Genomic DNA, 27,540 nt, shown 5'->3' with positions numbered 1-27,540 from the left:
TCTCGTAGGCGAATTGTGGCCAGTGAATGGTTTTCAGTGTATGGATAAAAAGACACATTTACTGACGCTGTGCAGGTCGCGTAAGTATTCCACGCAGCTGGATTGTAGTGCCCGTCGTTTGAAATAATTTCAAAAAGGTACGACAGGCCATATATGTCGCTCACGAATACCCTGCGGTAGCGCGAACCTCTGCTCATTTTTACAATTTATCTTTGCGCAACCGTCAGATTTTTCTCTCCCGGTGTAAGGGTGCCGGGTACTAATCTGCTGAATGCTGCCGGACGACATCCCCGTAATGATCACTTTAAATAGCCACGCTTTACCATAGAAACTGCATAAATCTCTTCTGGGTAAACAAATATTTGACGTTAAATTATACGAGAAAACAATATACGCTGCAGCAATGGCAGCGCGATGGGAGACAGGTATTTCTTTCCATAGTGTTGCAAAGGCTAATCCTGGCTACATGCGGCTGCATATAGACAGAATCCAAACCAGGATCCGCGTGCAGCCAAACATACATGCCGCGGCATGTATGTTTGCTTAAAATATTAAAAAAAGGTGCAATGGATTTATCACATTCAATTTCAACCATTCTTAACGGGAATTCAAGCGCTACCATCCAGGGGCCGGTTTCCGCGTTAATCATAAAGTAGTTTCGCGTTTAGAGATCGCAGTAATAGTAATAATAATATTATTATTAAAATAGTGAACGGAAGAGAGCCCGCGAAATTCAGATAGTCATTTGCGTTGCTGAACATATAACTGATAACTTTCAGCGTACATGTTCGTGCACCAGTGGGCCCACTTCCGGTACGGCGTGTTTGACGAGTACGGCTGCCATGATGACAATCAGTACCCGCTGACGTACTGCCACAGTGGCAAGGTAAGCCCATGGTTTTCAAAAGAGGTTGTTAGTTATCCGTCGTCGCGAGTGCTCAACGTTTAAAAATGACCACACATTGACGTTTTACAATTAAAAATACTGATATTTCTTGCATTTATTAAGTTTCACAGCATACGTGGATCAGAAACACACAATTAAGGCGAGGACTTTAACACCGAAAATGAAGCCTTATTTAGGGGCTCATTCCGATGTGCCTTTCCACACATGTGGAAGGCAAGATTTTCATTCTTCGATAAACACGGAACCAACGTGAACGAAATTTACTGAACTTGACCTTTTAACGCCAAGATGTCAAAAGTGTTTCACTACTTTCAACAGCAATAGGCAGTCGGTGTTGTCCATTTGTTTAGTGTAGGGTCATAGTTAGTGTAAAATAAACAATTTCGAGCAACTTGCCTCACGAAGTGCCTCAGCCTTATTTCTTTTTCTTCTAATATGCGTGCATATTTTTGGGCCTTGTGCCAGAGGTCGGGAATTCGCGACACGCCCCAGCGTTCATAAAACACCGAGTCTTCACTCAACTTATTGCTGGCCTTCAAATACGAGTGCTAAAGGCAGCTAAATATCTTGCAACAAATTTTTAAGGGGTCAAAGAGTTAAAAAAATTCGTTCCAACAGAGCATTTTGTTTCGATTGTGTTTTGGACCTTAGGTTTAGAACAAAATTTTGATTTCTTTCTTTTAAAACAAGTTTCAGTGCGCTGGAATCCAGACGCGCAAGCGTGCAAGGACCCGTTAGCTTTTCTCTTTATATTTCGTGGTTTTTTTTCCAATGCTCAGAAAACATACTCACGCAAAAAAAGACCATTATAGAAACAATTTTATTACCCGATTCTAAGCACGCTCTGTAACTTTTAACATAAGACGTAAGCCTAAAACAAATATTTATAATTTCGCATAATTAAAGATATTGATTTCGCTTACTGATTGCGCTTCATAGTTCGAGTAATTCAATAACCAGAAATAACATGCTGTTTTTTCCATTCATTTAAGGTAAACCACTCTATTTTTGATGTTTCACTCAAGTTGCGTGAAACACCCGGTATATTGCCTTCGTGAAACCAGTTAAATAGAATCGAGACCTTCCTGCAAAATGAGTTACACGTTTTTTTTCAACAATGCATAAATAATTTGATGAACAAGACGCAGATCGACGTTAAATCATGCGTTTTTCCTAGCTGCAACTTTGTTACGAGTGCGTCCTTGATTTCAGGTGAAACTGAATGCCTGTTCGGAAAGGATCGCCTTCGCCGCCAGAACAGCGACTGGAGGACAGTGCTCCGTGGATAGCGCGTGTCGACTGTCGGAGGACTGCGTGGTCAGCTTGCAGCATCCCAGAAGTGGTCATCCCACTGAGTCATCGATCATGTTCATGCCCCATGTTGGCAACGTGAGCAGCAGGCCTACATCATTGAATTGCTTCACTCTGGCGCTGTATAAACGGATAAGATATGGCCAGGATCAAGGAGAGGAAATTAACAACAGCTTTTCAGAAGCGCGCTTAGCTAGAAGAGCGCTACACAATGGGAGAGAGGGTAGGCGCCTCGCTTCACAGCGTGTAGCAGTTGCAGCTTTGAGCGCATAAAGCGCACGTGACCTATCTCATATTCAGTGCAAAGAGGATACTGCATGGGTTTGTGACTACCTCAGGAAGGTTCCCGACGCAATTTCTTGCGAGAGTCAACCGGGGCCTGCTGTGAAATCTCGCCATGGTTGACATGGAATGGCGCTCATGGCCAGTGCTTCGACATAAAAAGCACCTGTTTTCCCCATACTTGCAAACAGCTGTGAGGTGTGCTCGTTTTTGACGGCAACGAATGGCTTCGAACTTCACACAAGCTCCGGAATGGGGGCGACGATTGTTATGGCTTTGGTCTGAAGGTCGAAATATATATATAGCAGTCTCCGTATTTTTTATCCATATAGCAATAAAAAGGTTGGAGGCTCTCCGTCGCCGACAGTGCGAAGACTATAGAAGGTCGAACGCAATGAAACACAGTGCGATACAACGAGGCTCAGAGCGGTTTTATTTTTCATTCAAGTTTATCTGAAACTCAGTAACGCTCTCGATGGGTAGAAAACATTTAAAAGAAAAGAAAGTTAAATTGTAGTAACTGTCCTTTGAAAATGTTTAGTTATGCGAAGCTAGCTTTTGCCTAAGTTACTCAGACTCGTTAAATAAATAATTCCATTTTACAGCTGTAAAGATGCTCCAAATCACTTAGCACATACCCTAAGGCGAATCAATTCCATATGCTCTTTTGAAGCTCTCTGCAAAAATGTAATAAATTTCTATGGTTGTTTTGTACAGTTCTAACCGTTTTGTACTTCAAATACTAGAACCTTTTCAATTTGCGGCACGCTGGATGCACTCTAAAACAACCCGAGAGGTCAAAATTATTCTTGAGTCCGCTACTACGGCGTGCCTAATAAGCATAACTTTGTTTTGGCAACCCGAGAGTATAAATAATACAGTTTTTTCAATTTGCGACATTTTTTGTAAAACAAGTATAAGGCCAAAATCAGTAAGTTTTCCAACAGACGGTATAACGAAATTTCTATTTCTAAATTAAAGGGAATATGTTGCTCTCGGCCCACTAGTGGACAGACGAGACCGTTTTTAGGTTTAATATGTACATTGACAAATAGCGCTAGACAGAAATAGCGCTCCCCTTTAACGACAGGTTTTCGTGATTGTTCTAGCCACAGACGCCCTGGCAGTGCAAATCTGATTCCAATCCTTAAATAGCAGTCCTAAAACGTAGCACAAGTCGGAACATAAAAGCAGATAAACGCTGTTGCTCTTTCATGGTTTATTTGCCAATCTGTGGACTCGGTCATTTGGGTTGGATATCTGAAACAATACCGGGCAGACTTCTTATATACATCGACGTGCGGAGCATAGTTAGTTAACACTGAATTGGCGTTAGCGGATATGCACATCGTTTACACTAGTTCGCGAAGTGTGTAGTCTGATGCCCCTGCTATCTCATATATGTGCCTACGAAAACGCGCAATCACGCAGTATTTTAATTCCAAGTTTTCCTTACTGTTTGGTTTGGTGGTACGGGGGCACATGAGAAGCTGTCGAAGCCTGTTATGTGCAGTGTCTCTAATCATGCAAAATGGAAGGCTTAGATACAAAAAGGTGTACAACGAAATATTGGAGGCAACAGCCACCATTCTCCGTTTGCCTGCTAGATGGCGCAACACTACTGCTCTGTAGCAAACACATATATTTATTTCATCGAGGCGCAGATACGATATGCGATCGGTGGCGCAAGTTTGTCAACGTGTACTTTAATGGGCTACTGAATGACACCTACGAACTGCGTACTAGAGAAAGCTGAGCTTGCTCTTTCAAGTCTTTCTGTCGCAGATTTAGGCATACGGCGCTGAATTTCCTTTCTTTAAAAAAAATGTATACGTGCACACGGCCGCATTGCTGGAGATTGAAAAAGGCGGCAACACGTTCCGCTGCCGTTTTCACAGGTGAGCCACTTCTGTGACGATGCCGGCGGTGCTCTGCAGCACTATCCATTCGCGCCCAACAAGCAGAATAGGCTTTGCCAACAAAGGTCCACGTGGGAAGTGATCAGCGGGAACGCGGACTTTCAGAAGTGAGTAAGTCTCAAATGCGTAAGCCTTTCTATGCCTATACCCAACGAGCAAACCCGTCCGCCTGTCCGTCCGTCCGTTGGTCTGTCCGTCCATCCATACGTCCGTCTGTCCGTCCGTTCGTCCGTCCGTCCATCACGTAAGACAAGATCGCTATCAACGTAACGCCCCGCAGCAGCGAGCGAAGTGACCATCGTGCTGCGCCTCGCTTTGACATGAACTAAGCGATGAGAACACAGCGCTCAAGAAGCTATCAGCACTTGCCGCACTGTCCCCCATCGCAGATCGCTTTCAGTATAGGCGCGCGCGGCCGCACCATACGTAGCCGCCGGGGTTCGGTTGATCATGGTTGATAATGGTTCGCATCGAGAGGAGAAAGGTCATCGAGAGGTCATCGACTACGCCCATGTAGGAGGTCTACCAAGAGTGACACTGTTCAACTACGTCACGTACTACAGCACGCATAGGCCAGTGCTCATCTTCCACGACGCAGCGACATCATCCATACGCACCATTATATAACGTCAGTGAACATTACTAGCCTCTTCTTCGTCGTCACATGCTGGTCTCGGCTAACATTTCTGTGTTTCAAGCGCGCTTCTCCGTTTCACGATTCTTTCGCGGTGTTTCGTGCAATTGTACCAAACACAGCAGCTCACGAAGACAAAACCGCGGGTGATTCGTGCCAAATGCTTATGGATAATTTAGACAACTCCCACAGGAGATACAGCGTACAATTTTTTTGCTTTCTTTCTTCAATAGCGCTTCCCTGTGCGACACGGTACTATGTGACGTTGTACGTCACAGTGGTATGCTAGCATTGCGTATGACTATGTGGTCCCTAAAGAGGCAGCGTGCATGGGTCCACACAAACAGTTTTGATTCTTCAGTATTCTCTTCGTGTTTTCGCAGCTTTCGCGGCTTTTTCTTCTTTCCCCTGTGCAGGGTAGACAGCCCCAGATATCCTGTTGCTAACTGCCCTGTCTTTCCATTGCTTTTTTATCTCTATGAAAACTCAATTTATAAAGGTACGCACTTACTTCACTATAGGGCTGGAATAAAGAAAAGAAACTAGTCTAAGCCTAAATATGCGCGTTGAATATAAAGAAGGTACTTTGTTTAACTCATCGTGAATGACTTTCGTCAACCTTTGCTTTCCTTACTCAGGCAGAAGTTATAGGAGTTTGTGAGCAGTTGAGTATAGAACGATCGAGTGATGCTGTATTAGACTCACGCTTCGGAATTCAGCTGCCTCTCACGGCCCCTGCGAGTGCGCTGTGAAAAAAAAAGTGATTTGCACAAGTATCCAAACACACCGGACTGAAGCCCATCGGAGGACACCAGCGCACTTATCTGACTGACCGTGTTTCTGAGGAGCTAGACGTATAACGAAATGAGGATGGGCAAAGAGGTGGGTCAACCAAGGCTGCAGGGGTATACACGAAAATCAAACCATGTAGGGTGACACAGGTATCGCGCATTGTACGTATGCGTTTATACAGGTCCGGCATAGTGCATTATAGTGTCATAACCATGTTTAAACTGAGAGTATTAGGTTTCCACGAGACGATCCAGTGATCTGTACTTCGCCTCAATATTGGTTTTTCATATATATTTTGATATAGGGTGTTTCACGTAACTTGAACCAAGGATTTTAGGAAAGTGGTTAGCCGCAGCTGAATGAAACCAACCACATACCGTTTGCCGTCATGTGACGCTCCTTAGAGTGCTTTCTTTCTATATTGCGTTTGGTTATTTAATTAACTAAAATGAATTATGCAAGGTATACATGCGGCGTGGCGATTTCTTTCGGCGTTTGAAGAAAGCCCGCGAAATATGAACTAAAACCACGCGAATGAGCTCGTGCGCTATCGTGTTGCAGCGCTCTCAACCGTGCGTCGAGCCTATGGCTTATCAGGGACGACGGCGCTTCCTTTTTGTTTGTCGTCGCCCAAAATGCTGACACACTGTGAAGCCGATGCCTAGAGCCGCGGCCGCTCAATTCGTCACGGTCCGCGCGCACGGCTCTTTCGCACGAAGTGTGCTTGAGAGCGCTGCCACACGACGGCGCATGAGCGCAGTCACGCGGTTTCACTTCGTATTTCACGCACTTGGCCCTAAAGTGAATATTAAACATTTCCGTAAATAATATTAGTTCATTAATTAATTAAGCGCAATATCAAAATACTCTAAGGAGCGCCACACGACGGCTAACCATATGCCGTTGGTTTCATTCAGCTGTGGCTCACCGCTTTTATTTTAATCCCTGGTTGAAGTTTTATGAAGCAACGTGTACGTATGTATATATATATATATATATATATATATATATATATATATATATATATATATATATATATATATATATATATATATATATATATATATATATACATACAGTGTGTCCGAGCTAAATTTAACAAGAGCTTATAAATATGCGAATACCACGTAGCTGGACAGAACGAATGTAATGGTGTTTGCATTTGTTTGGAGATACTCAAATAATTTTTTTCATTCCTCCTAATTAGATAATTAGTCTTAATTAATAAATCAACTTCTCAAACACTATAATTCGATCAAAAGTGTCAATGAGGAAATTGTAGAGGGAGATGAAAAACTCCCGATGCAGATTTCTGTTGCTCAATACGTACTACACAAAAAGAAGCCTACAAATGCACGCAAAATTGCCGCGCGACTGGCCGCTCAGGGCACTTTGCGTGTATTCGCGGCCTCTTTCACGCTCGGAAAGAAACTTTTATGTAGCACGTATTGAGGAACAGAACGCTGCACCGGGAGTTTTCCATGTCGCTCTACACTTTTCTCATTGACACTTTCGATCTAATTATAATATTTTGAAGTTGATTTGTTAATTAAGATTAATTAGCTTATTAGGTGGAATGAAAAAAGCCATTTGAGTATCTCCAAGCGACGGCAGACAACAATACCTGTCTGCTGTCCAGCTAACGGGCATTGGCATATTTTTAAACTCTGACGAAATTTAGCTGGGACACCCTGCATATATATATATATATATATATATATATATATATATATATATATATATATATATATATATATATATATATATATATATATATATATATATATATGTGTGTGTGTGTGTGTGTGTGTGTGTGTGCGTGTGTGTGTGTGCGCGTGTGTGTGTGTGTGTGTGTATATAAGCGTGCATTGCACTTCGGTCCTCGAAGAACCAGGACTTGTGTCGAGTCAGCTCCTGAGCAACACTTTGCACTGTCGTCAACACTGTTTCAGTCATGGATCCGGGACTTCAAAGATCTGCGACGTAATGCTGCCGCATTTCTCCGTATATCGCAACTGATCTGTCTTTTTCTCCCCTGTTCGAAGACTCCCAAAACCAGACATGTCCAAGCGCATCGAAATCTCCTTCGTAGAAACTCAAGAGACGAATATCGTGCAACGTGTCGTGCTTGTGCTGGACGTCTCGTCTAGCATGCAGGTAAGCCACTACCTTCGCAACTGGGCGATGGCTGTGCTTGTTACGCCGTTTGTGTATGTGTGTGCGCGTGTGTGCGTGTGTGCGTGTGTGCGTGTGTGCGTGTGTGTGTGTGCGTACGCGTGTGTGCGTGTGCGTGTGTGTGTGCATGTGTGTGCGTGCGGGCGCGAAATGAACGACTGTTTGCGCTTGTTTATTTTCAGAATTACGGACGCTTGAAGTTCACAAAAGAAGCTCTAACGCGGTACGTGAACGGCACCGCCAACAACTCGCGTCGACTGGCCATCTTGACGTTCAGTGCAAATGCATACGTGGTGCACCCTCTCGCACCGGTGAACGATGACACGAGGCCCGGATTCCTGAGTGCCATAAAAAGATTGAAAACCGAAGGACCTACATGCATCGGGTGCGGCCTCAGGAAGGCGGTAGCGGTAAGCAGGGTTCACTCCATTCATTCATTTCCCGAAGAGTCAGTGCATACTCTAAAGCAGGCGCAGCGTGCCACAGGATTGTTTCTTCGAGTAAACAGCAGCGAATTTCTATGCTGATGTTCCATTCCGAACTGCCGTGGACAAGCACAAATGTAAACGCAATTGTAGCTGGGAGCAGCAAGTGTGCAAACGTGAAAAAAACAATACGATTGTGCAACTTGTTCGCCATGAAAAATATACCTCAAACAGTTTCTGTTCTACAGAGGCGGTATTTCGAGATTTGACGCTGTTTGGAACAATGAAGTGGTTTTATGTATGCAGCATATGGGGCCTTATAGCGTAAAACAATTCCAATGTGTTTTTATTCCAATCTCCTGACGTCAAATTTGCGTAACTACCGACGCAAGCAACGGGCGGTAGCTCGCCACGTTGTTTGAAAAGCCCAATGAAACGGGCTTCTCAGTTATAGGGCATCACTTTCTTTTGATTTCAAAGCGAATAGCACTGACTATATCGAACAGTTTTTCCTATCAAATTGGCTGCGAAGAATTTAATTTAGGGAAAAAATCTTTTTTTTTTTTTGCATTTCCGCCGGGCAGAGTTTCTTGCGTCGCTTGCGTTTTGTTTCTTACATTTATTATTCACCGGCCTTGTTGATCTAAAGTATTCTTGAAATGGCTAGCCACAACGCGCGCAAGACTGACAATGATGGCAATAATGACAAATGTAATGATTGTACTGCAGTGCAGCACGAAATCGGTAACTTTAGAAAGGAAGTGCTCTGAGAGTTTCGGTCATTGAAAAACACCATCCAGTGCTGCAGTGATTCTTGTGACAGAGTGAACGAGGTAAACAAATACGCAGAAGAGCTAATTAAGTAAATCGAGGAGCTTAAATTAAGAAACCAAACGCTAGGGGAAGACGATATCGATGTTTGTCATCGCGACTACACAATGAAAAAAAAAAGAACGAGTCAAATATAACAGTGCGATTTGTTCGTCGAGAGAAGCTAAATGCTTTTTTGGTCAAGGCTAGAAAGATGCGTCTAACGGGGGCATCGCTTGGCCCCAACTCTACAAAGCCTGTGCTTGTAAAAGAGCACCTGACGCGTCAGAATAATCAGCTGCTTTTGACTCCTTTGGATAGGGAAAGGAAAACATCTGGACAAAGGGCGGAAGGAAAAAGTTTAGAATAGCTTTACGTTATAGCGCCCATGGTCTGCCATCTTCAGTTCAATGTCAAATATGATGAACTGGTTATCAGCACAACGTTTATTGTTTTCTGTGTTTATCCGACATCGGTGTTGCACTTATTAGAACTGCATTTCACGTGCTTTCTTTCTTTATTTACATGTGCCGCAAATTTAGCCTTTGCTTTTTTTTCTATTCTTTTGCTGTTACATTACTCCGTACTTTTGCAATCCAATCACCCACGAGCCAGCTAATATTCTAAATCGCTGGCGTGCTGGATAAATAAACTCTAGAGCACGATTATCTTCTAGTGGTCGAGCTAGCAAATTATGGTCAACGTATACTCCGTGTTTTTTACATGCATTCATAAACCAAGTGCTCAAGGAAAGTGGTACGGACATTTCTGAACGTCCTTTAAAAAAATAAAAGAAAAAATGATTGTATTTGTCTTATTTTATTATGTCGTTTTCGTGGTTGCTTGATATTTTCATGCCTTCTTTTTAAGGAATACACCTTACAATGATGTTGTGGGATAAGTGCAATTAAAAGTAATTTCCGATTCACTGTCATAATAATGAATAAATAATAGATAAGTTACTGGTTGATTTATAATGAAGAAAGTACGATAAGCAATCACAGAATTATGCCAACCCTTGGGATCTTCCATTTTCCTTTTCTAATATTGATTCATTATCTTTTCCTATTTTCTTTGTGTGAGTTTCTTACTAATTGTTTCCATTCATTTGTTCATTTTTTTATTTAATTAACTTCGAAGGTTCATTTGGTGACTACACAGGAGTGGGGGAGGGGGCAGCGGGGAGGGAAGGGAGAGCGAATGAAGATAACAGGCGCGCAAATAAAAGACAGTAACGATACCTAGCTAGCGGCATAATTATCTACAACAGCAAAGCATGCATATGTAAAGAATCGCACTGAACCACTAACTAATCACTTGTTCAGAAAGACCTTCAGCTCGCTAACAAAAACATGACGATCACTAACAGGCACAATGTCAATTGGTAGCCTGTTTCAGTGGTATTGCCCGCAACCCTCTTCCCCCTACCCTTCTAAATAAAAAAGGAAGTTGTAAATGATGACAGCTCTTACTGCCTGTAAAATAAGAGTCGTAGTCAAAATGACTTATCTAAACGCTGAAAAACACGATGAGACGGGACAGTCAATTTCCTTACAGCCTGTTCTCGCAGATGACAATAATACTTTTACAACTGTTATTCCTGCTTTCAGCATCTCAAAACTTCCGACGAGACGACAGAGGGCGCAGTCATCGTTCTGTTAAGTGATGGCGAAGGCAACAAAGGTCCGGACATCGAGTCCGTAATGCCGTGGCTCCTCGAAGCAAAGGTCATCGTGAGCACTCTGGCAGTGGGCGGCACGGCTGCGGAGAAACTAGAAAAGCTCGCCTCTGCGACTCGGGGCAAAGCGTACGCCTTTCAAGACAAGCAGGGAAACATAGCGCTGGACATGGAGGCCGCTTTCGTCGAGGTGACCGCGCCTTCGCTTCAACAGGCTTCACGAGAGCAGACGGTAAGCACGATATCGCATTCTCTGCGCCGCGAAAAACATTGCACTTGCGTCCACCTAGATTGCCGAGATGGCTGCACGTGCAGAACTTGCAGGGCAACATCAAGTGACGCTTATTTCGGAGACACGGGAAACACGGACTTCATAAGACACGACACGTACCATTTGCGAGTGTTACAAAATACGATAGGAACTTTTCCATAAACAGCCGCGGTGGTCAATCGAGTGGGCTATGGCGCTGCGCTGCGCCGAACGAGGTCGCAGGTTCGACTCCCTCCTGTGGCGGCCGCATTTTGATGGAGCTGGAATGCAAAACACGCTCGTGTACCGTGCTAATCCGGACCGCTCCACTACGGCATCCGTCGTGAAGTTTCGGAACGTGAAACGCAATCAGATAACTTTAACATTTCTGTAAGTTTGTTGTTTTACACATAGAGTAGCATGTCAACTGGAATATGCAGATCCTTTATTAAGAAAATCTGTAACGGTGCTACAGACGCACAAGTTTTTCTTTCACGTTTACTTTCTTTTTTTGATTGGCCTTACCCAAATAAAAAAAAATATGGAGGCTGCGCTCATGACACTTGTACCAAGTACTGCTTGAAAATTGCACCCGCCAGGGTGGCTCAGTGACTATGGCATTCAATTCAATTCAAGTTTATTTGCATCTATATATGTACAGATGACACGAGCACAGACAAGAAGCCAAATAAATTCGGCTCGACGGGGTCATGTACCCCCTATAGAAATGACACTGTGCACAATAAAGAGAACACAAACATACAATAATGGATAAACGAGAAAAAAAAGTGAACATTAGTGAACATTGCATAACGGGTAAAAAAATCAACAATAGAATGCTGCAAGAAATTATGTTACAGAAAGCGAATAGTATAAAATGATACAAATAATACAGCCTTGTAATTCACATCTATAAATAAGTTATCTACAAGCGGAGAGAATTGGTTAAGCATTCATGGCGTCAATGTATACCAGAGCAAAAAAAGAATGGATCCACAATGAGCCCATTAAAAGGAGAGATAGGTGTCTATTGAGTTTCTAATGAGTTTAACAAAGATGGCAGTGCGTGGCGTAACATTGTTGACCGTAGTTAGTGCGCGCTTTGGGAACGTACCATGTTTCTCTGTGACGTGTGCTGTAAATGTTAGAATTCATTGTCTATAGAGATAAATGCTCGAAAAATTTCGTGTTCTGTTCTTTCGCAGTAGTGAAACGCATGAGTAAAATACTACGATATATGGAGGTGGCCGGTTGTAAATTAAGGGCGCTGAAAAGAGGCTGTGTATGAGCGTCATATGAAGAATTGGCGATAGCGCGCACTGCTTTCTTCTGCAATAGAAGAAGTTTTGTGATGTTATACACCGTGGTGTTTCCCGAGACTAAATGACAGTAATTCAGATGGGACAGGAAGAGAGAGTTATAAGGCGCTTTTTTGACGCTCAAGGGAAGAAAAAATCGAAGTTTCGTTAGTATTCTCACAACACGAGCGATTTTGTTAGCAACTGAGTCTGTATTAAGATTCCAAAGTAAGTTTTCTTGAAATACGACCCCGAGGCATTTAATGGATGGCACAAAGTTGATAATCGAGGAACTCATTTGCAAATGGCCGTCAATGTGGACATTTTTATTTTTGGGTTGAAAAAGTACAGCCTTTGTCTTGTTTTTATTTATAGACAGTGAATTCAATGAACTCCATCGATTAAGTTCACTTAAAGCAGCGTTCGCAAGAGCCAACAGGTCCTTTGCACAACCAGATGCAAAGAACAGACTAGTGTCATTAGCGTATATGATGAATCGGGCAGTGGTGTCAATATTCATTATGTCGTTTACGTAAATATTAAATAACCAAAGTCCAAGAATGTTTCCTTGAGGTACACCAGAATGAATGGGTAAGTTATCGGAAATACAGTTATTTATTGAAATCCTCTGACACCTGAACTGCAGATAGCTTTTGTTCAAGCCAAGGAATGGGCCCCTGAAACCGTAAATTTCATGTTTTGTTAGCGGAGTGGTGTGGTTGTGTCAAAGGCCTTTGAAAAATCGATGAAAAGGCCTAGTGTCACTAAATTTTGCTCAAATGCTTGTAGTATTAGTTCCTTTTGTGTTAGTAGAGCTAACTCTGTCGAGCGACCCTTTCGGAAACCGAACTGACAGTCAGTAATAATATTGTGTTTTCGCAGAAAGCGGTTATTCTCAGTGTTATTAATTTTTCTAGGCATTCTGAAAATACAGGCAAAATGGATATTGGTCTGTAGTTGGACAGGTTGTTTTTATCACCGGCTTTGAAGAGCACTGTAACTTTTGCGAGCTGCGTGCACTTGGGAAATATACCGTTTACAAAGCACAGATTGTACACATGCTCAAGAACTGGGCATATCAGATCTAAAACATATTTTACGGGGTGTATTTGCAGGTCATCAATATCGCAGCTTTTACTATTTCGCAGAGCGGAGAACGTGAGATAAATTTCTTCGGCGCTAGTTGGAAGTAAAAAAGCACTTTCACAATTTCTGGAATTGAGGTTCTCTGGGAAGCGTGGATCGTGCAAACTATTTACAAGGAACAGAAGATAATTATTAAAAGCGTATTCTAAATGCGCGCCTGGTGAACGTTCCCCGTTAATTATCAATTCTCCTACGCCCTCTAAACGCTGACGTCCAATGTTAAGCACTGTGCTAAGGTTCCACAACGTGATATCCGTTCGCTTTATAGCTTCAGGATTAAACAACCTATGAAGGTAATCTTTTTTGGCTTGTCTAAAAGTAGCAGTTAACTTATTTCGAAATTTCTTAAATTCGAATGATGGCATGTGCCTCTTGTGTCCAAAAAACGTTTGAATAGAGCATCTCTCTGTTTGATTAGTTTCAGAAGTGCATTGGTTATCCAAGGTTTTCTAGGTTTTCTAGGCTTGAGTGTTTTAGGAGAAAAAGATTTCGAGTAAGCCTTTTTGAAAAGACGCAGAAATGACTCGTACGCGGCATCTACGTCAAAGTGATTGTACACATCGAGCCAATTTATTTTTGGTATTTTCGTGCGGAACTCCTCAAGTGGAGACGGATTAATATCTTGAATAGTCAATGGGGGACACTGCTTCGATTCTTTAGCCGAGACATACGATTGCAAGAGAAGAAATACTGGCAAATGATCACTGATATGAGCGCTGATTACTCCGGAGTTAATAGTTCGAGAATCAATGGTTGAAATAAATACATCAAGCAAACTTTCACAGTCGTTGCTAATGCGAGTTGGAGCAGTAATTGTGTTAAAACATGCATTAGCTTCTAATAGTCAAGTGAAATCAGTACGTAGCTGTGTTTCGTTCAACATGTTAATATTTATATCACCGCCCAGGACGAGTTCATAACTGTTTTCATTTATCCAGGATAAGAAGTTTTCCATATATGTAAAAAACTTTGCCACATTCCCGCCTGGAGGGCGATATAAAACAGAAAATATACTTTTGTTATGAATGACGGTCAAAATTTCTAAATGCGGTGTGACCGCCGTAAAGTCGTCGATTTTATCACACTGAAAACTTTCTCTGGCCATGAAAAGTACTCCTCCACCGTTCTTGACTGAGCGATTTAAGTAGTGTCTTGTGTAACCCGGGATCTGTATTACTTCGTGCTCGTGTCGGTACCATGTTTAACAGAGCATAAAAACATAAATGGAAAGCCAAAACATGAAAGCAAGGCACACAGCTCATCAGACTTATTGCGCGCTGACTGAGTGTTTAACAGGAAGAAAGGTGTGCACGGCTTCTTACGATAAATTTTAGTCACATCTGCAGGGTTCAGCGATTTACTAGCCATCGATGTGAATGGCAGTTGAAAAAATGCTCTCGGATTCCTGGATCCTCATTTCATCTTATCGATGTCCGCAACGCAAGATATGCTTAGAACTACAGAAAGCTGAGCTAGTTGGTAAGGACTCATTATGCAAACGTTCGTGTTGTCCACTTCTCTACTCTTGTGTCCTGTCTGCACGCCTCACTTCTATTTCTATATATGTCATTATATATATCACTTCTATTTCTAGATATGCGCAGTACATTCGAAGTGTCTGCTTCGCGCGCGAAAATTTTGCCGCCCTTTGTCCACGCGTACTTCCATGGTTTTTTCTTCTTTCGCTCAACAACTTGTCCAAAAAATTTCTTCAAGGCGGGGCAAAGGTGTTCATTAATAAATACCGGGGGAGAACTGGAACCATCAACACTCTGGTAACCAAAATCAGAGGTTAAAATTTGATTCTTCCTGGCTTTTTCAATCACCTCTTCCCGTTTCGTACGTGAGCGGAACTGCACGACAATTTTAGGACATCCTTTGTCTTTCCTTGGCACACGATGGCATACGTCTACATCGGAATCAGAAAGGGGTTCACTTATGACGTCGCCTAGTTTGCTCAAGATTGAAGGCAGGTTCTCATTGTTGCTTACCGGAACACCTTTAATCTCAACGTTCCCGTTCCTCGAGTACTGTTCTTGGTTTGCCACCCGGTCTTCAAGGTCAGATAGTTGTTGTTTCAGTCCTTTGCATTCCTGTGATAGTGCGGCATTTTCTTTCTTTAGCGCTGAGTTTTGCTTTTCCAATTTTGCACTGCGCTCAGCCATAGCATCGAACTGTTCGCTAAAGAAATATACGGATTTTTTCAGGTCTTTATATTCTTTTCGAAGTTCTTTCTCTAGTGCACTGCGCATATCTCGCACTTCCTGTTTAAAATCTTTGAACAGTTTTGTCACTTCAGAAGGCGTTTCAAATTAGCAGTTCAGCAAACACTTGTACAAGGGCTTGGCAGCAGCGGCAGGGATAAAAATAAAAAATAAAATAAAATAAAAATTGGCTACAAATGATTGCACAAACCTGTGTATAAAATGCGCAGATTTAGTGAACCGGTCGGCACAGCCGCTGCTGCCAAGTGAGAATCAGCGGTGAGGCACAGTTCCACTTGCACTACTATGCACGAGGTCGCGAGTTCCGCTCCCGGTGGTGTCATTTCAATGGGAGGCGAAATGCGAAAACGCCGGTGTGCTTAGTCAAAGAACCCGAGACGGTCAAACCGAATTCGGAGTCCCCCACCTACGACGTGCTTTGGCCTTGGCACCTAAAACGTGGAAACTTATTTTCAATCTAATGTTTCAAAATTGTGTGCAACAAATTGTTGTGCACTATAACATTGTTGGTTTCGGTCCTGATGCTTTATTTTCCATTTTTCGGGTAGCTGGTGAACACAGTGGAATCCCTGGACAGGTTGCTGGAGCAGCCATTCCAAGTGGACAGTGACGTTGGTAAAGAAACAGCAGTCTACGTCACGGTTAACGACCGTCCCAAGGCACAGATACAGGTGCGGCTCGTCGACCCAAGTGGGCAGCAATGCCAAGCCTGCCGCGGGAATTCCACCGCGGAAGGCATCGCTATATTCGTACCAGGCACAGCAGAGGTAAGCTGGCCCGAGATATTGAAACCTTTCAAAACTCTTCATTATTGAATATATGGCCAATTATTTGCTTCGTTTTGATTTGCGATATTTGAGGTAGAAGCGTGAAACACGGGCCTAGAGTAGACTACCCGCGCATGTTTTCTAGATAAAAAAAATTTCAACTGGCCCCAAGAGACGTCGCGGTAAAGAGCAGCTTTGGAAACACTCATGAATGAGATGCTCGCAGTCGGTAGGAAGCTTTTCGCAGTCGCATCTGATGGAGGGGGCGCATTGCAAGAAAATGTCCATAGTATCATTATTCGTATCAATTGCCAGGACCTTGCCAAGTCCGTATACAGTGCATATAGCATAGAGGCTTGCGCTGTAACTGTGGCACTACGAAACAGTGAATATCATGGAGAAATACGAGCTTGCGCTACGCCATCTTGGCACTCCAGCAGTTCCAAAGAAAGTGCACCTTATTGTCAAGCGCGAGCTTTAGTAATTGCTATAGAACGGTTGAGAAGAGCTGTGCACCCAATTTCACTTCCCATCCGCTACCTTTTTCTGGTTCTAGGTAGCCAGTAGATGCTTCGAACTATAGCAGTATTATGTTGCCAGCAATGATACTCCTACATGTCGCGCACAATGATGAACCAGCGGTACGTCTAAACGCGCAACCATTTGTTTCATTCCCGGAGGTTGGGACTTGGATCCTTCACCTATCGAGCTCTGACAAAGTGGAGGTCAACATTCAGGTAAAATCTAAAGCCAGAAAAGAAGGCGTAGAGCCGATTCAAGTCTCCTGCACCATGGCCAACATGTTGGTAGACCGGCCAGATGCAGCGGTCGTCTATGCCAAGATAAGCAGAGGGAAGAAGGTTGCCTTGGGCGCCTCTGTATTCGCCGATGTGCAAGGGCCGAAATCACCGCACCAGTCAACGCTTCTGCTTCACGACGACGGAAGAGGTGAGTTTGCGAGCAAGCTGTAAGTGGCCTGCGTGTTTGTGTGCACGCTGTAAGGTGATAACACATGTAAGCTCATACGCCTATTATCGCGCGAAATCAGAACCCGACAACCACGCTGGCGATGGCACGTACAGCGGCTACTTCACGATGTTCGATGGGAAGGGAAGGTACACCGTGACTGCCCGTGTTCTGCACCAGAATGGGACTCGGCTGGCGTACCCGATGGGCAGCTCTGCGTGCGGGTTCGGCATGGCCATGCACAGTACGAGGAGCACAGGTAAGTATAAAACGCGTGTGAAATTTTCTCGGTTGCTGAAAATATGAGAGAGTAAAACATCTTTATTAATAATATTTGAATGGCGAGAGCAGTGTGGGAGGAACCCTCAGTCCAGGGTCCCTAAGATGATTCCGGCGATGTTTCGAGCCCGTTGTATCACTGCTCGGAGGACCTCGGGAGGTCCGTCGCGGAAGGCATCGTCCCACAGCTCTTTGTTGCGTAGGGCGTAAAGGAGAGTTGGCAAGGGAGGAAAGAGGTTTACAGTGCACTCAATCGTGACGTGTAAGATTGTGGGCGAGCTGCCACAGCCAGGGCAACGATCTGCATAACAGTGTGGGTAGAATTTATTGAGAGAGACAAGATTAGGTAAAGTTGCGGTTTGTAACTGGCGTAATGCCACTGCTTCCTCCCGCGAGAAGGACGGCGGTGGTGCGGCGTGGGTGCGACGAATGCGTGTGGCTACGTGGCTTGTCGGTGAAAATTCTGAAAACAAAAAGACTTGTAGCACCGGACGTCACGTTATTAGATGTTTTATTTGTTTATAATGTTGATTGATCTCATAATTACCTTCTTATTTTTAGCCTATAAACGACTGAGTGTCTCGATCTTGCTTTTTTGCCTTTCATTCAATACCGTTTTACCAGTTTTGTTGCCCCTTTAAAGCTTACTGAACGACAGATCTCTCAGCAAATAGTAAATAGGTCATCAAGCTTGGCTGTCAAGCGACCAAGCTACGATCTAGTGTCCCTAATCCTTGAGCACGTGGAGTCCTACATTGTAACAAGGTTTCTACTTTTCTCGCCGCTTCGTTGTCCATGAATGTTCATGCGAAAGTTTTAATTTCGGAATTTAATGTGTTGTGATGCAATATAAATTTTATTTACTGCAGGCATTTTGTTATAAGTATTCCCCGAGATTCACCCATTCCTCAGTGAGAAAAAGTGTTCCAGTTTGGCTACCATAAAAACGGTAACGTCAGTAAGATATCGCGAACCGATAAACCTCATTTTGTGTTGTGTGCTCCTATTTAGTTGTACAAAAATGAATAAAAGTTCAGGTCGTTAATGGCATGATTAGATATAGAAGTTCATTGTTTGTATTAAACAGTATCCCAGTTGTTTACTCATTTACTCATCAAGTGAGAAATTAAGCTGTCTTCGATATCATGCCTGATATCGCAATAACGAACTACAATAGCCTCAGAAAGGTCTTTTATGTATGGTTGAAAACTGATAACATATTTCAAGCTTAACATGTCTGATAAAAATTACTCACCGCATCTGCAGCCGCGCTTGCTATAAGGTACCTTTTGCCAACAACTTCAATTCCCCCCTGCTAACTCCATCGCAGCTGCGTATTCCAATAGCGTTGAGAATGAAACGACACATGCGAGAAAGCGTGGAGACACGGCGCTGCTTGTGCCTTCACGTCTCCTTACTTGTGTGAACACGTGTGCGTCCTTTAGAGTTGCAGCTTCTTCGAATAATGCACAACAGCTTCACCCTACTGCTATAAAGTCGCAGGAGCAAGCCTTGACTTTGCGTCCGAGCATCCAATGGACGACTTCAAGCTCATCAACACAACAGCCATAGCCACCACCGACAATGCTACCAGCATTGAAATCGTCGACCCTTTCGAGAGAGTTGCTTCAGGAGGGTCCTTCCAAGTGACAGAGCCCATTTTCGAAAGTCACGTGCCTCCTGGGACCATCCGCGACCTCGCCGCGGCTGACGTACGTCCAGGAGAGAACGGCACTCTGCTGGTGGAACTAACATTTACCTGGCCTGGGACTCATTTGACGCGCGGCAAAGGTTAGCATTGACCTTGGAAGAGTGTTACATCTGTGTTTATATGTACGGTATGGTGAAAAGAATAGGAACACTTATAGAAGCTGGAACCGAAGACGCTCCAATTCTAGAGGGTGTTAACCGGAAAGTACCTTGTCCGATTAACCAGTGCGGCTCTTTACAGACAGCTCCGACTTCAGTTGATGAGAGCATCACATTTCAAGAAGTTACTTGAAGCGTTCGAACTTTGGGAGACGTACTCGCCCAGTTGAAGTTTAGAAACATCACAAATGAAGTTGATGAACAAGCACGTGCCGCAAGGCATCAGAATGTAGTTTGTTCTTGAACGAGACAGCACCTCCTACTTCAGTCTCTCCTTAATCTAGGAAAGCAAGGCAGTTACACAAGGACGTAGCATTTTGAACATACGAGACCCGAAAGGAAAACTGGCCTATGGAAATAAAGTATTAAGAACACAAAGAAGTAGAACAGCTGACAATAACCGTGCAAGTAAAAGAGACAGACACAGATAAAGAAAATTCACCGACGATTGCGATACCCCTTGATTCGAAATTCGAAATAACGCCTTGTTTTTTTTTTTCTTTTACAAAAACAAGGCGTTAAGCAGCCAAGTTCCGGGCGCGACAGCCTATACAGGGTACTTAATGTAACTTGAACCAAGGATTAAAAAAAAAAGTGTTTAACCGCGGCTGCGTGAAACCAATGACATATGATTTGCTGTTGTGGGGCTCCTCAAAATATCTTTTTATTCCGCTGAATTAGTTGAGATAAATGAGATAAATTATACTTTTTTGTAATATTCACTTTAGGGCCAAGTGTATTTCGTTACGTTGTAATGGAATTTCAGAAACGACCAGTCCAATTTCTTGTGGCTACGCACACGCGTGGCGGTGATCTTTTTCGCCATTTAAAGAAACCCCGCGAAATATGAAATAAAGCCACGTTATTGCGCTCATGTGCTATGGTGTTGCAGCTCTCTCAACCGTGCGTCGGGCCTATCGCTAATCAGGGACGACGGTGCTTCCTTTGCGCGTGCCACTGACAGAGATGCTGACTCACTGTGAAGCCGATGCTTAAAGCCGGGGCCGCACATTTCGCCACGGTCCCCGCGCGCGGTTCCTTCGCTCGAAGCAGAGCCGAGAGCGCTGCAATACCACAGTGTAATAGCGCAGTCACGTGGTTTTATGTCATAATTCGCGGCCTTTCTTTAAACGCCGAAAAAAATCACCACCCCGCATGTACATGGCCATAAAAACTTGGATCGGTCGTTTCTGAATCCCCTTTGCAATTTAACGAAATTAAATTGGCCCTAAAGTCAATATTCAAACTTTTGCATAGATATTAGTTAATTCACTAATTAAGCGGAATATAAAAAAATTTTCAGAGAGCCACATGACGGCAAACCATACGTCGTTGGTTTCATTCAGCTGCGGTCAACCACCTTTTTTTTAAAAATCCTTGATTCAAGTTACGTGACATCCTGTATATATTGGCGATGTTCCAGTTAGCCCGATTCCTCAGCATGCAAATCGGGAACGCGCACGCAGATGATAGCCAAAATGCAGTCCCTACAAAATCACAAGGTATTCGAGTGTTGTCTGTATCACGGGCCAAAACAGAGTCTAACTTTAAAAAAGCATTAAAGCACATATCTCACCTTCTTGACGACGCTTTTCGTTGATAATAGCGGACTGTCATAAGCCAATGTCCTGGCCATCATCACACTTGCTAGAATAGCTGGCATCCGCAAATGACTTGTTTCTTTGATATAATTGGGAAGCGACCATCCATTCAATAAAGATCGCTAAAAACTCAGTTCTACTCGTAAGAACTGAACAGCTAGTGGCACTAATCCCAGGTATTTTACAGAGAAATCGAAATAAACTCGCTGCATTATATATATATATATATATATATATATATATATATATATATATATATATATATAAGTAAAATAAAAAGAAAAATTGACGAAAATCTCCGTGTGACGGAACATCGAATAAGGAAAGTAATTTGACTTGATGTTGTATCTCATTTGTACAAGTAAAGTTTATCTGTGTTTGGGGCTTTTTTCTCTCGCAGCATCATCAGTGGAGATCAGAGCCAGTAAGGATTACGCCAAGCTGAAATCGGACTTCGGGAGTCAAACGAGAATCGCGGAATTCAGCGCGACAGAACGAATCCTCGAGCACGTCGTCCTTGTGTCTCTGCCCAGCTTCTTGGCCACGCCTCAGCAGGATGGTGCGTCCAGGTGGAATGCTTACGTTGCCGCTCGCGCAACCAACAAAGACGGCCTCAAGTCAAACTCGTCCAACGTCGTGCCGCTGGACTACACAACTACGCTACTTAGCACTACTGTGGCTACGACCACAGTCACTACTAGTGAGGCTACTAGCAATACAGCTGCAAGGAAAACGACTACCACGAACGCAGCAACTACGACCGCAGAGATCACCACGACGACAGAACGTGCTACGACTACCTTCCTCACTACAATCCCTCGTCCGTCAACTACGGAAGCAACGCCAAGTCACGACACCGTAGGTATGTCAACTACAGCACCTAGTACGAAACGCCCTGTTACTTCCCCTCTTCCGACCACTACATTATATCCAACGACAATTTCAGCGACTGCGAAAGAAAGAAGTATCGAAGAAACCACCACCACCGAAGCTTCAACTGTCTTTCATTTCCCTTCCATTGTAAATGCGCACCACAGCGCCAGGGTGGGTGCTCCTAGCTTAACCATTTTTTTGACACTGTCAAAATGGGTACCAATCGGTGGAGCCATTTCGGCTGGCGTAGTCGCCATCTTATATGCTATAATAATCAATATAAAACGAAAAAATCAGCGAAACTACCGCCGCTCTTTTCGGAGAGCACGCAAAGCGCAAAAAGCATCCGCGTGACATAGGTAAGAAAAAAAAGTAACCAGGAAGGGCGAAGCGATTTCTTCATATGTTACTTTAACCAACATTTACTGACTCCGAGCCCTCATAACATTTTTGGACAATAAAATCTCACTCAACTTCCTGTTATGCTTCGACTGTACACCTTTATTTCAGTGCTTGAGCAACAAAGGCACGTAGTGACTCGTCGGGTGCTAATTAAACAAAAATGCTGAAATCTGCGCTTTGTTCTTAGGCTGCTGGGCGCGTCCACTCGCCGCGTCTGGTCATCATATATGGACAGTATGAAATCACGCGTAAGATATTGGAACGCGATCAGAAAATTTTGTTATTAGTTCATCGTGCGCCAATGATATCTAAGGTCAACAGCATAATGCAGGAAAAAAATTGTGAATAGCTTTTAGAATAACGGAAAATTCCATCGCTGCACCACTAACGGATAACGTGGTGCTGTTGAAATGTAGCTCGCATGATGACAATGCATGCGAAATTTAACAGTGTTTAGCAGGCTTGCCCTTATCAGCGACATGTCTCTGCGGCATATCCCACAAAGGCTAAGAAAGTTTACGTGCTGCAGCAGCAACCAAAGCAGGGAACGTTTTTGTCAATAAATGGCAGCCTTGATAGAGCAGCTGGATCATGCCTGCTGCTTTGCTCAATCTGCAGCCCATCTAGTTGCAAACCAGACCATACCCAGCTGCTAGATTGAAGTCGCAAACGCATGAAAAGTTATCAGAGAAAATTGGGAGAAGTGCAGTGCTCAGTCAACATTGTTCGTTTGCAGCACGGCCGCACTTAGCTATGAATGACAGAAGCGAACTGTGCATGCGAATCAATGGATAATTAATGAATGAGATAACAAGCCATTCATTTGCCTGGATGGTTCATAGGGAGTGACAGGACTACAAAGAAAAAAAAGTGAGTAAAGAGTGCGGCGACCACTAAGAAGTACTCTGCGACGATACTGACAGCAGGAGCTTGATGTGTGCGAGTTGGTGTAAGATACTTGAAGTAAAAACAGCGCATGAGAGACGACGACGAATAGAAGACAGCTACAACGGCTGGGCGCTAACTTTCAACTTCCAGTTTTCATTTCAAGAAACAAGGTTTATATACATTGAAAAATAATTGCCCACCACCGTGACGTCATGAACTCTGTACCTGTCTTCTTTTCGTCCTTGTCCATTTTGCGCTGTTTTTCTTCAATATACTGACAGTGCACGCTTGCATTGCGGCAACGATGTGGCTAAATAAGGAGAACGTAGGAGAACGGTTCATTTGTGATATCCGGTATGGCGCTCAACCGGTGCGCAACTACAGCATTTTATAAATGGCCGGAAACTGGGGAAGCGGGCGCAAAACTGAAAATCGAGGCAAAAAGACCTATGCCTAGCAATGAATCCCGAGAGTCGGCTTCACCGAGTGCCAAAGCGACATGGCAGCGAAGGACGCAGCGGACGCAGAACGTCGAATGCGGGACTGTTGTCGCCCTCTGTCGTGATTGTTGCCAAACGCGAAATGACACCGTTCTGTAGCGCGCTCGTACGCGGCGCCAGTGGCGCGTTCTTGCTAAAACCCATTTAGTTCTTGCTAGTTTCAGCTAGAGTGCTTTAATGTCCTGACCCGCCGCTCCCTTTTAGAGCTGCTTTGTAGCGGCGGGCGAGGTAGACATCGAGGCACATTGGTTCCTGCAGCTCCTGCGAGAGTCACTGGTTCCTGCTTGCTTCACGCCTGACACAACAGCTTTAAGAAAGACAAGGACGAAGAAAGGAAGTACACACAACGAATGATGACTCCCAACTACAAGTTTATTCGTGAAAAATAAATATATATACACTGAACAACTTGACACAGAAACGTTTCTGACAAAGTAAAAAAAAAATGTGCATCAGGAAGTCGTGTGTGGCTTATAGCGGCAAGGAATTGCAGTTATCTTAAAAATCTATTTGTATTATTTTCATATTATATGGACTTATAGCTTCTATCACTTCTAGGATAGATATTCTGGTTTTAAGGTTTTCTGAAAGGTTTAGGTATTCGTATTCCCTAACTGGTAGTAGCCGGCTGGCGCTGCCGCACATGCATGACTTTTCACCTTTATTAGGAACGAGTAGTCGAGAGTCACCGCTTGAATGCGTCCTGTTGCGTTTCGCCTGCGACACGTGGTTTTGCCGGCGCGACGGCGGCGGGGCGGCGGACATTTTGGCCCGATCGTCGTCACCGCAACACTCATCGCCAGGTGTTTCCAGGCGATGCCAAAGCAGGGATCTCATTCCAATTATTGGGCCCGAAACAGGCGATGCCAAAAGCAGGGATCTCGTTCCAGTCATTGTGCCCGAAACAGGCGATGCCAAAGCAGGGACCATCTTCTCGTTACAGTCATTGTGTCCGACCGGCAGCGCCACGACAGTGTGCTGCGCAGCGCCACGACCGTGTGCTGCGCAGCGCCACGACCAGGTGCTACGAGATCGTGCGCAGCGCCACGACATGGTGCTACGGCATCGCTACGACAGTGTGCGTCACCATTAGCCCATTGTACATTCACGTGCTCGTCTTTTGAGGGGGTTCCTTCTTGCCCTCAACTGCGAGAGTATAAAAACAGCTGCCCCTGGACGCCAGAGGAGGGCTCCGATTTCTTCCGTTGAGTGAAGTGCTCTCCCGTCTCTCTACTTCGGTCAAACCTGACCGCCAACTCTTTGCGATGTTAAAATAAACAAGTTGTTTCGTTGTTACCTGTCGACTCATGCTTTGCCGGGACCTTCGGATGCTTGCAGTTGTACCCCAGGCCGCCAGGCCAACGCTACCCTTGGGGCTTGCGACCCAGGTACAACCACGGGCGTCAGCGCCGAGTTCCCAACAGATCGTACCAGCAGTCAGATCCAAACATCTGGTTGCCAGCGGTGAGATCGCCTACGACTTCAAACAACTGTCTGCCAGCGGCGAGATCACGACAACGGAGGCCAGCAGCAAAGAGATGCAGTTGACAGTATGCTGAGCAGCTCAACGACGATCCGGGAGCAGTGCAACGAGCCCTGTGTGACGACTGGTTGCCTGCAGCGGAACGACTGCGCGGAATTCCTGCCTGCGAGGTTTGGTGAGTGCGGGACTTTCTTCTTCTGAGCGTTGCCAGGCTTTTTGTTAGTGTCAGAAACAGAGCTGGTAATTGTGGTTGTCGTTGCTGCCGGGTTAGTTTGCGGCAAGACAATAGTAAGCAGTAGAGAAAGCAGCATTCAGAGCAGCCATGGATTTGAAGTCGTTGCGCAAACCGAAATTGTTGGAGCTTGCAAGAGAGTTGGGTCTGGATGTCTCAGACAAACTCAGAAAACCAGAACTGATAAAGGCTATTCTTGAGTTAGAGGCTGAGGATGACGAGCTGTCGGAATGCCTTGAGACTATTGAAGAGAGGGAGACTGCAAAAAGAGAAGAGCGCGAACGTAAAGAACAGAAAGAGCGAGAGCAACAAGAGAAAAAAGAAGAGCGTGACCGTCAACACGCTTTGGAAATGAAGCGTCTCGAGATAGAGATGGAACGCGCTCGTAATGGAAGTCAGGCACACGGTGCAGGAGAACGCGTATTGTTCAAAATGACTGACCTGATGCGGCCGTTTAAGCTTGGAGAGGACATTGGTTTGTTCCTGGTTAACTTTGAGCGAACGTGCGAGAAGCAGGGGTTCTCTCGGGAAACGTGGCCACAGCGCTTGCTCACTTTGTTACCCGGCGAGGCGGCCGACGTAGTCGCTCGCTTGGATAGAGAGGAAGCAGAGGATTTCGACAAAGTAAAATCGAGTCTGCTAAAAAAGTACCGGCTGTCTGCGGAAGCGTTCCGTCGGAAGTTTCGGGAAAATGAGAAAGGCAAAAGTGAGTCATATACAGAGTTTGCGTATAGGCTTATGTCGAACATGCAGGAGTGGCTCAAAGAAGAGAAAGCGTTTGGTGACCACGATAAAGTTCTGCAGTGTTTCGGGCTAGAACAGTTTTATAGTCGGTTACCGGAGAACGTGCGATACTGGGTCTTGGATAGGCCAGACGTGAGTACGGTGGCTAGAGCCGCTGAGCTAGCCGAGGAGTTTGTGACGCGTCGGGCTCGCGGAGCTAAGGACGGTCAAAAGGGTGAATTTGGCTCGAAGTTTGAGAGGCCGAAGTTCACACCCATGAGATTAAAAGGGGACACGCGTAGGGAGGATGCGAGTGAAAGCAGTCCGACCAAACGTAAAGAGACGGCGGCAGCCAAACGCAGGAAGCGGTTCGAGATGAGGCAAGCGCGCGTTTGTTATACGTGCCAGAAGCCGGGTCACTTTTCGGCGCAGTGTCCGGAAACAACACCAAAAGTTGTGTTTTTTTCAATAGGCAGCACTGACGAGAACATGAAGCTTCTCGAGCCTTACATGCGAGACCTCCTCGTGAACGGGAAAGAGTGCCGAGTGCTTCGCGATTCCGCAGCTACGATGGATGTAGTTCACCCGACTTACGTAGAACCCCATATGTTCACGGGCGAGTGCGCGTCGATCAAGCAAGCCGTGGAAGCTCATAGCGTGTGTCTGCCGGTAGCAAAAGTGCTTATTGAAGGACCTTTCGGAGCGCTTGAGACAGAGGCGGCAGTGTCATCTATGCTGCCACCCCAGTACCCGTACCTATTTTCAAACAGGTCCGATCACCTCCTGCGCGAGAAGGGGCTTTTGTTTGGTGAAGCTAGTGTTCAGGCCTTAACCAGATCGAAGGTTCGGGAGCTCGCTGCAAAGGCGGTAGTTGCGGGGCCGACGTTATCAAACAACGAAAAAGGGTCAGAGGCGCAGCAAGCTGATATTCAGAGCACGCCCGAACTGAATAAAATTGAGTCTGTAGCGTTGAAGGCGCCAGATACTGGAGAGGAAAATCCCGATTCGGGAAAGTTAGAAGAGCTATCTACTGATTTGCTCATCGCGCCTACGTCAGACGGACTTGATAGGTTGCTAAAAGTCAGCCGGACGGCTTTGATAGCCG

General features: G+C 44.6%; 2 protein-coding genes across 2 annotated transcripts; both read left to right on the top strand.

Annotated features, from left to right (window-relative positions):
• Nucleotides 1-784: 784 nt before the first annotated feature.
• LOC142558565 (calcium-activated chloride channel regulator 1-like) lies at nt 785-11,272 on the top strand. The gene is made up of 6 exons (XM_075670698.1): nt 785-886; nt 2,120-2,296; nt 4,399-4,526; nt 7,891-8,002; nt 10,866-11,165; nt 11,249-11,272. The coding sequence occupies exons 1-6, from the start codon at nt 785-787 to the stop codon at nt 11,270-11,272; spliced, it is 843 nt and encodes a 280-aa protein (XP_075526813.1).
• A 6,442-nt stretch (nt 11,273-17,714) lies between these two features.
• Nucleotides 17,715-22,561, top strand: LOC142558563 (uncharacterized). Its single transcript, XM_075670697.1, has 3 exons — nt 17,715-17,844; nt 19,368-19,655; nt 21,735-22,561. Exons 1-3 carry the CDS (start codon nt 17,715-17,717, stop codon nt 22,559-22,561), a joined length of 1,245 nt encoding a protein of 414 aa, XP_075526812.1.
• The last annotated feature ends 4,979 nt before the right edge of the window (nt 22,562-27,540 follow it).

Source organism: Dermacentor variabilis, chromosome 9 (genome assembly GCF_050947875.1).
Source record: "Dermacentor variabilis isolate Ectoservices chromosome 9, ASM5094787v1, whole genome shotgun sequence".
Classification (NCBI taxonomy): Eukaryota; Metazoa; Arthropoda; class Arachnida; order Ixodida; family Ixodidae; genus Dermacentor; species Dermacentor variabilis.
Note: the sequence above shows the minus strand (reverse complement) of the source record. Positions and strands in the feature narration are given on the sequence as shown.